We start from the raw sequence: 9,531 nt of genomic DNA, 5'->3' as shown, positions 1-9,531 counted from the left end.
TCCCCAGTAGAATCAAGAAAGATCAATTTCAGTTTTTAAAATCCTTGGTCTCGGTCAAGGTCAAGCCCACTAAAATGCCTCAGTAATCCCAATCCTGCCAACACGTATGTGTTTTAACATTACGAATGTTAGCAAGGTTATGCTGATCTTGGTAGGATCAGAGACAGCCAGACTGAGGAGTTTAGCAGTCTTCAACTTGGTCCTAGGACTTCAGCTGTCATTATCAAGGCACTGCTCTAAAGACAGTATATTAGACAGAATAGCCCAAATGGTTCTGTAAACACATAATTACCCTGGGGATACTTCTATGCCACCTTCTTTCTTTTTTTGAACACCCTTTTGTTCACTGTATGCTCTGATCACCTCTAAAACCTGGTAAGCGTGAATACAGTATCACGGTGTAAGTCACCTCTGAATTTGGCCCACACAATTTGGGTTTCTTTTCTCCAAGTAACAGCAGACGCAGCTCTGAGCGGAAACCCTGTTACAGTCAGTGTAAACAAACATTTAATTTGTCTTGATAATTCACTTTCTTTGATGTTTGCAATTTCTGCTTCACAGCCAGTACTTATCAGAGATTATGAAATCCCCACAAAATGTTTTCCCCTCCCCCTTCAAGAAAGTAATTTCAGTAACTTTCCTGTATTACTCATCTTCTTTCCTTCTTGAATTACCATGTTTTATGACATTCAAACCTCTTGCATTACAGCTCTGGAAGACAGCAAAAATACCTGTTCCTGCCATCTTAGACAGTGTATGCTCTTGCTCTATTACATTAGCTCTAAGCACAATTTTGCTGCTTTCAGAGATAAACAGGCATGACAGCTCTGAAACAGAAAATCCATACTAACCAGGTCATAAACTTCCGCTATCAATGTAAATGTAATTGAGAAATAAAAGCTATACTGCAAAGACACGCTAAAATACTGTGTTTTACAGTGGAACTCCTTTACTGCCTGTCATTTTGGTCAGAAAAATCCATACCATCATCAGTGAAGCTGACAAGGAATGGAAAGTATGGACCTTAGTAACATTGCCCCTGCCTGGATGCCTTTACATGTAACCCACAACCTCAGCTAGCAGCTCTTTTATAAAATGAAATTATTAAATTCAAAGTTGTTCCTTTTATACTCCTAAAAATTTAAATATTGCCAACACGTTTACCGATAGTTGTCGGTGAGAAGAACAGAGATAACTGTTAAATTAGTTCTTCATTGAACATGGAAATAAAACCTGGGGTGTAAAATGTTTAGTTGGCCTCAGGAAGCAAGCAGTCCCTGGACATCCATGCAGTACACGGCATTTCCTTCATACACATGTGTAAGTAGATAGTTAGAAAAAATTGCTATTATTTACTCCTCAGGTACAAGAATAACGAAGAGGTCCCCAAGCTTTTGGGTATTGAGAGAGAGATGGAAGCAAGAGAAGCCCAAACCCTAGCCCTGGTTGGTAAGTTTGTTGTACCTTAATCCTCCTGTACTCAGTCACAGACAGTCCCAAAAAGCCCTCTGCAAGGACGCACAAATTCTGCAGGCATTCTTCCCCAGCCTCAGAGCAACTGGGGATCTCACTTCAAAGCCCAAACTTAAGTCTTAATTTTACTTACCTCACATTAAATAAATATTTAGCCAATTAAAAAAAAAAAAAAAAAAAAAAATCTGAGTCTGGATTGCTATCAAGGAAAACCTTGGCCTTTCTGCTTTCCAGGCAGGCACCGAAACAGCCTGACGTAAAACAGAAAGGTGGTTTGGCATTTCAGGGAGAGAAGCTGATTCCTAATAGATGAGAACCGCAGAGTAACCCTTCAGGCAGCAGGCACTACAGAGGAAAAGGGGCAACAAAAAATCAGTGTAAAGTAGTATCGGAGGGAAAAGGGGAATTTAACTTACATCCCCAGCAAACTCTGCTGGCCAACTGTTATTCATTATTATCAGTTCATGATTTCACCCTAATACTTAAACTGGAAAACAAGCAAGTTGAGTATTTTTTTCCTAGTTATTACTATGTAGACTAAGTCCTAGCCTCAGCTATGGTTCTTGTGCTATTTGTTTGCTGGTTTACCCTATTATTTCTAATTCTATCCCAATGAACGCCTGACAGCATGTCTTCAGCAGTGTAGAGCACACCTAGCCTTATACGAGCTCCAAGCAGAAAGAGCATTATACCAACACAGTGTAAATTGTAGGCCCAAAGCCACAATTTCAGCTAGTTTTCAGGCATACCGTCAGGTTTAGATAGCTTGTAACAGCCTAAAGTAACAGCTACAGCCACCCTTTCCCCCTGTGACAATTTTCACATGAACTCTATTTTTCTAAATCTTGTGTTAGCATAAACTCAGGACATGCTATCTTCATTGCTTTCTTTCCCTTTCATTCCTCCATTTTCTCCTTCCAACTCCCCTGAAAACTGAGCAGTTAATGTTACTTTTGATCAATTGTTAGAAAAACAGCAAATCTATGACTGTACGTGTAGCTATACCAACATAAATTGCCCTCCTAGAGCTTACGTGTGTCTTTCATTGAAATTCACCAATATAACAAATAATAATACCCCTTCAATACAGAACAAAATATTCCAATGAACAAATTCTATAGTAAATTTTGTAAAGTGCACAAAAATATTAATGGAAACATAAAAAAAAAAGAAAAAAGTTTTCTAGTGTCACCAGGAAAACTTCTGAAATATTGTTAAAATTAAATAGAAGTAATGTAACAAGACTTTTTGGCTCTAATATATTGGCAGACAGCAGCAACGTTTTTCAGAAAAATTACACCAACTAAATATACTGTATCTTAGCAGCATAAAAAGTCCCTACAATCAGATGCAATTGCAGGCCTAGTAAGCATAAACCTGACAAAATGTTACAAACGTAGTTTTCAGTTAAAAGAATGGATTTCCATGGAATCCTAGAGGTAACATTCGTTATTTTGTTTACATTGTATTCTGGTAGTAAACCCAACTATAACCAATCACTTTCCCTCCCTCTATCTTTCCTCCCAAAATTGCACAGAGTACTGGAAAATGTAATCAAGTTATAAGATACGGCCACACTGAAGAAGCCATACTAAACAAAATAAAATTCAACCTAAAGCCTAAAAACAAATAATCCCAGAAAATAACAATCATTGTCAAGCAACCGCAGCTTCACACTACCGACCGATGCTCCCCACACACATAGATGGCACTGGGTCGAATGCGCCGCCTTGTGTGGCCAGGTAGCTGTGGCAAAAACTTGAAGTACTTGGGCATCAAGTCCAAGCATGCATCATGAAACTTCTTAATCCTCCAGTAGTAAATCAGCGGGTTCAGTGCAGACTTGAGGTAGCAGAGCCAAAGGAGCCAAGTGCTTATCTCAAAAAAGTTGTGCTTGTAGTAGAAGTGGCTGTTGAATGTGGCAATAAGGCTGTAAGTGGTGAAGGGCGCCCAACAGACTATGAAGACAAGGAACAAAATCAAGATGGTCGTGAAGGCACGAGTTTTAAAGCTCATATCAATATTCATCTGAAAAGGTCTCTGTAAGCTCATGAGACCAAGTTTGCTGGCCTGGCTGAGGCATATGCTATCAGGGTGACTATGGATACGAACTGCATTGTGACGGACGGTGTTGAGTATGCCCATAAAAGAATACAGCATTACCAGGAATGGAATAAAAAAAGAAATTAGCAAGATAACTATCACGTAGGCTCGGTAACCTGGGCTTGTAGAGTAGCCAAAAACACACTGAGGTGCTCTCGAGGGTATCTGCAAATTAGGATTCCCTACTGATAATGGAAAAGCAACAACAAAGGATGCCGCCCAGGAAATCACAATGAGAATCTTTGCACGGTAAGGGTTCAGTTTATCTTGCCTCTGAACTATGATAAGAAATCGGTCAATACTAATAATAAGAAGAATGGCTACCCCCTCTATGACAAAAAGCCAGAAGAACATGGCAGAGACTCTGCAGAATATATCCCCAAAAATCCACTGAGTGGTAATGATTGTTATCAGAGCAAAAGGCATGTTCAGCACTGCCAGCAGCATGTCTGCAAAAGCCAGGCTTGCTAAGAGGATGTTAATTGCAGATCGCATAGCTGCCTTCTGGTAGACCATGAGGCAGACAACAAAGTTTCCAAGGAAAGAAACCAACAGGATAAATATCATAGCAGCAGAAAGGATGATCTGGAGTGGCAAACTCAAGCTCCTGAAAACTTCTTGCGATGGCAGGATAGCTGTAGTGTTTACCAGAAAAGTACTTCTCTCAGTGGTGAGCACAGCACCTGAACTATATCTCAATGGCTGTGTTGTGCCACTACGAAGCAAGAACTGGGGAGTGGTAAAATTCGTATAGGCATTTTCATAAACAATAAAAGTAGCATTTGAGGTCCCAGAGTGGGCCAGCGTCAACATTGCTGAGAAAACCATTGCTTTAGGAGAAATGAAAGCAGAACCAAAGGTCTTCAAGGCATTTCATCTTGTTCAGGCAGTATCTTATTCCTGGTCATTTAACAAATCAAAATTCTATGTCTGAAAGCATCAAAGTTCTTAAATTCATGTTAGTATTTCCATCTGAAAAAGAAGAAAAATTTAAAGAAACAAGGTAAGACTCTCTGAAATCAATGGGAACCAACGATTGCTCCACTTTCCTTAATGACAAAAGGATCCTTAATACATATTTACACTTTAGGTTCACACACTTCACTTAAGCACCAGTCTTGTAATATTTGGTCTTTTTTCTTACAGATCCCGCTCCTGTAGTCTTGCCGATACTGTACAATACTCTGAACTCACCAAGGTTTTTTCTACTATAACCAGGTCTGGAAAACTTTTGTGTTTGAAAACAAACTTTACTGATTAAGAGTGAATAATAATAATAAATCAGATCAGCATCTTCATTTAAATCTCATAATTTTTAAACTAACTTAATGACTTTGTTTTTAAACTGCCTACAGCTGGAAACTTCAATAACATTTCCAAATAGCTTAAATAGTATCAGCATTGCCCATCTGCCTGTTTGGTAAGCACTGAAAAGCCTACCTATCTGAGCTATCCTACATAATACAGAATCCTTGGTTCCATGTCAGTCAGCAGCAGCAGATGCCTCAGGAAAAACATGTAAAACATCCTAACCTGTTATTAATTATTAAATAACTTGTCCACAGGATTAAAGTATTTCCCAATTTGTTTCATTTAGTGACTGATTCATATCAAGGTGCAGGAAACTAACTCTTCTTCAGTCGCTACAACCCCTCCTCCCCCTGCAGCAAGCTGTCGTGCTTTCACTAGTCTAGACATGTCTTTGTTAATTCATCGTGGTAGCCCACATAATTTAACTGTGTGCACCCTCTTTTTCCCCATAAATCTAATCCTTAGACATTCTGCTGAACTCCCTCCCTCGTTGTTATACTGACACAATGCAGCATTTCCTTTTATAGTTCACGTGTACTGTCTCATTGTGCTATTATTACATGTATTGTATTATTATGTGTACTGTTCTTACAGACAAAGAAAACGCAAAGGAGTTGAGAGTTAACTCCCCTTTTCAGTGCTAGCTCTTCATATAACTCCTCCCCTCTATCTTGGACTACTAGATTAAATGCTCCCAGAGTACTCTGGCATCTGATCAAGCTGGAAAACAGAAGGATTCTATGCCCTTTTAAAAAACAGATCACCATAGCCAGAAACATAAAGTGGGATTCACCTTGTTCGTTCTGGATGACTGTAATAGTCACTTTAGGGGGCAATCTATCTCCTTTATCTCCACACATGGTGACAAGCTTGTGCTACTAACTCAAGAAGCTTATGTTTGGTAACACAAATCCTGTCTGCAGTATTTACATAGATTCTGTTTGGTATCAAGATTGAGCAAAAGTGAAGGGAGGAAGGAATGCTATTACGAATTTACACAAGGACCACATGTTTCATGAAGGATCAAAAGTTTACTATTCCCTGGATAATACTTCATCAACAAAAGAAATGAACTGTAAGACAACAAAGTCTAACCTACGCCCCCAGTTTGGACTTCGAGCGATCCAAATGCAAGGCTGCTCAGGCCGCTGCCAAGCATTCATCAAGGAACATCAGCACTATGACCTGTTCCTCTCATTCTACAGCAAAGCTATTCCCTTCCTATCTGCCAGCTCAATATCGCTAGATGATTTCCAAGGCCAGACTGCCTTCAGCATTTTCTCTAAGACAAATGATTAACCTCTCTGCCTCCTTTAATTTTCAATGGTATCATGAAGGGATATTAGTATAAACATCCTAATTTCACTGAGTCATACAAATTCCACTTTCTAGAGGTCGTCTTGCTTGAATGGCAGGGAATTTCATAATTTTCTATTTTATTCTACTATATCTCAAAGATTGTTAAACTCAGCAAGAGTATACTAAGCTACATACATTAACATTTTGCAAAAATGCCAAACTCTGTTAACTTTATTCTAGATTTTCCTTTTCTCTCCATTATCTCCCTTTCATTTTTATTTTGCAGTAACTCTTCTAGAGAAAGCCTCAATGTTAATTACAGGCTAAAGCATATATAGTAGCCAAAACTACTCTTTCTTTGGTCTTTATAAACCTTTCCTTTATTAGTCTTCTTTAACATATTTGTTAGAATAAAATCTGTAACCAACAGCAGAAAGGTTAACACAGCTTTCCAGGATAAATAAGCAAGGATTTTAGCAATGAACACGAAAATCTCACCCAAAGTTCCACCAAGGTTTATGAATCCACAAGCCAAGAACACTGAAGAGGGAAGGAAGCCGTAGCGTTCTGCAGGGACTGCAAAAGAGCATAAATTCAAGAAATAATTCTTGATTTAAAATCATGGAGTACAGAAAATTAGATCCCTGGGGCAGTATCTTTTAGAGCTCTGTAAGCAATAAGCCAGCAAAGGTAACTTTTGCAATTCTTATTGTTTTTGACAAGGTCTCTCCACCAAAGCTCTAAAAGAAACTAATCTGCCGTTAAATAAATGTAAAGCCCTCTCACAGGCAATACTCAGTTTAAAATAGGAAACAAAAGAAGGAGCAGTTAGTTTTGCAGCAAAAAAAGGTCACCAGAATGACCCTACAAAGAAAATCTATACTGGGGTTCAAGCTCTTCAACCTATACAGGAGAAGAGGGAAATGTGAAACCACAACATTTGCTGATGATGAACATGAACTGTTTTTCAGGGCCATTTAATAAAAACAAAGGTCAACTATACAGAGGTACAGAGGGACCTCAGGACAGTTAGTGACAAGCTAATAGATCACCAGATAAAATTCAGTGTTGCTAGAGGTAAAGCCATGCATGTATAGAAAAAAAAAGTTATCTGCACAGTAACAGATGCTAAATCAACAATTACCATCCAGAAGAAAAAACAGATCTTTAAGTTTTGATAGTCTGCTCTCGGAAAACATCAGCCAAGTGTTCAGAATTGTCAGCAAAGAAACAGAGAAGAAAAGCAGGAGCTATCTACATACACTGTATATTTATATACACTACCTGCTACAATACACATCCATAGCACCTCCTATCTTCAGTACTATATTCAGTTCTGCTCCACCTGATCTCCACTCAAAAGTGACTCAAAAAAGGTGTCATAGAAGTCTACAGAATTACTAGTGGCACAGGGAAAGTGAATGATTGCTGTCATTCATAACACAAGAATAGGAAAAGCCAAAGGAATCACAAAATCACAGAATGGTTGAGGTTGGAAGGGACCTCTGGAGGTCATCTTGTCCAAACCCCCGGCTCAAGCAGGGCCACCTAGAGTCAGATGCCCAGGACCATGTCTAGATGGCTTCTGAGTATCTCCAAGAATGAACACTCCACAACCTCTCTGGGCAACCTGTGCCAGTGCTCAGTCTCCCTTACAGTGGAAAAAAGTGTTTCCTGATGTTCAGAGGGAACCTCCTGTGGTTCAGTTTGTGCCCACTGCCTCTGGTTCTGTCACTGGGCACCACTGAAAAGAGCCTGGCTCTGTCCTCTTTGCACTCTCCCTTCAAGTATTTCTATACATTGATAAGATCCCCCTGAGACTTCTCTGCTCCAGGCTGAACAGCCCCAGCTCTCTCGGCCTTTCCTCACAGAAGAGATGCTCCAGTCTTTTCATCATCTTTGTAGCCCTTCACTAGACTCTCTCCAATATGTCCATGTCTCTCTTGAACTGAGGAGCCCAGAACTGGAAATTATTATCTCACTATTAATTGTGAAAATACTTGCCACAGGGTGCTGTGGATGCCATAGAGCTTCTGTGGATTTACAAGGCAATTTAGGACATATTTCACATGATCTTTACACATATGTCCACGTCAGGAAGAAGTGAATCACCCTCATGAAGTGCCTGTCTCCCTCTGCTGACTGCAAAGGGTACACGGCCATCTGATTTGAATACAGACATTTTGAGCACGTACATGCAGTTACTTGACTAACTTTAAATATATACAACAGAATTTGCTCACTTAGGTTAAGTTTACAGGTCTTTAAACATATTTATGCCACACAACTTTACACTCTGAATCATGAAGTTCAGCAGAGCCTTAGATGATGACATGTATCATAAAAGCTCTAAAGAGAAAAAAAACCAGCTGCAAATGTTCCAAGGTAAGGAATCAAAGTTTTAGAAAACACTGCTTTATCACAAATTGTCCTTCTAAACAGAAGGAAGCAGACAAAGGGATTAGGAGGAAAAGTGTTCTGCACCCTTAATTTAGTCAAAAAGATTGTGCTACCCTGCATTTCTCAAGCCAGTAGCACCCAGTGTATAGCAAAGGACAAAGGACTCAGATGTCTATAGAGTATTCCTAACAAACCTGGAAAAAGTGACTAAGAAAAATAACCTCATGTATGTCTCTCACCATCCCAGTTCTCTAAGCAAATAGCTACCTCCTATTTTGTGCTTTCTCCCCTCAGTGTGAAGCTTGTATGCTTTTCTGTACAGTGTTAGAGAAGAGGACGAGAATGACCTCAAGCAAGCTGGTGCCTGGACTTAGCCAAGTGCTTAAAGCGGGATGCAAGCGTTAGCCGCTTGGCTGCTACATAAGTCATCAGCCGTATCTTCTTTTCAAAAAGGACAAAAGAGTGAGCGGTGATCAGCTGTTGCAAAGACGACACCTAACCTAATAAGAGGACTGCAGGCTTTGGAACCCAGGCAGAAAGAAACTTTTGAGTGTTGCTCCTGCGCTTGTTGCTTCCTGATTGATGGTTTCCAGGCAGCACCCTTCTCTGTACTCTGTTTATCACTCTGAGGTAGGAAATCTCTCCGTGTACCGCATACTGAATCTGCATGCTCAAATGTGTTTTGGTGTTACACTTACCTAACCCGCAGGCAAGTTAGTTACACTCTTTCTTGGCTATCATCATACGTAAAAGTGATTGGCATTTCAGCCAATAAATTCAAGAGGATTTCTTCTGTAGCAGTCATATATAAATTTTTCCTTTTTTTTTTTTGGTGGTTTTTTGGGTTTCTTTTTGTTTTGGTTTGGTTTTTTTGTTTGTTTTTTGTTTTTTTTTTCTGGGGGTTTGGGCTGTTTTTTTGCTACTTAAAGGGCTTCTACCATAAGC

General features: G+C 39.5%; 1 protein-coding gene across 1 annotated transcript; it reads right to left on the bottom strand.

Moving 5' to 3' along the window:
- Positions 1-3,144: 3,144 nt before the first annotated feature.
- GPR63 (G protein-coupled receptor 63) lies at positions 3,145-4,404 on the bottom strand (the record flags this gene model as incomplete). The annotated part of the gene is made up of 1 exon (XM_082306290.1): positions 3,145-4,404. One exon carries the CDS (start codon positions 4,402-4,404, stop codon positions 3,145-3,147), a length of 1,260 nt encoding a protein of 419 aa, XP_082162416.1.
- Between the last annotated feature and the right edge of the window lie 5,127 nt (positions 4,405-9,531).

This window comes from Platalea leucorodia (assembly GCF_965183815.1).
Source record: "Platalea leucorodia genome assembly, chromosome: 3".
In the NCBI taxonomy this organism is placed as follows: Eukaryota; Metazoa; Chordata; class Aves; order Pelecaniformes; family Threskiornithidae; genus Platalea; species Platalea leucorodia.
The sequence above is the reverse complement of the archived record's forward strand: the minus strand, read 5'-3'. Positions and strand labels throughout refer to the sequence as shown.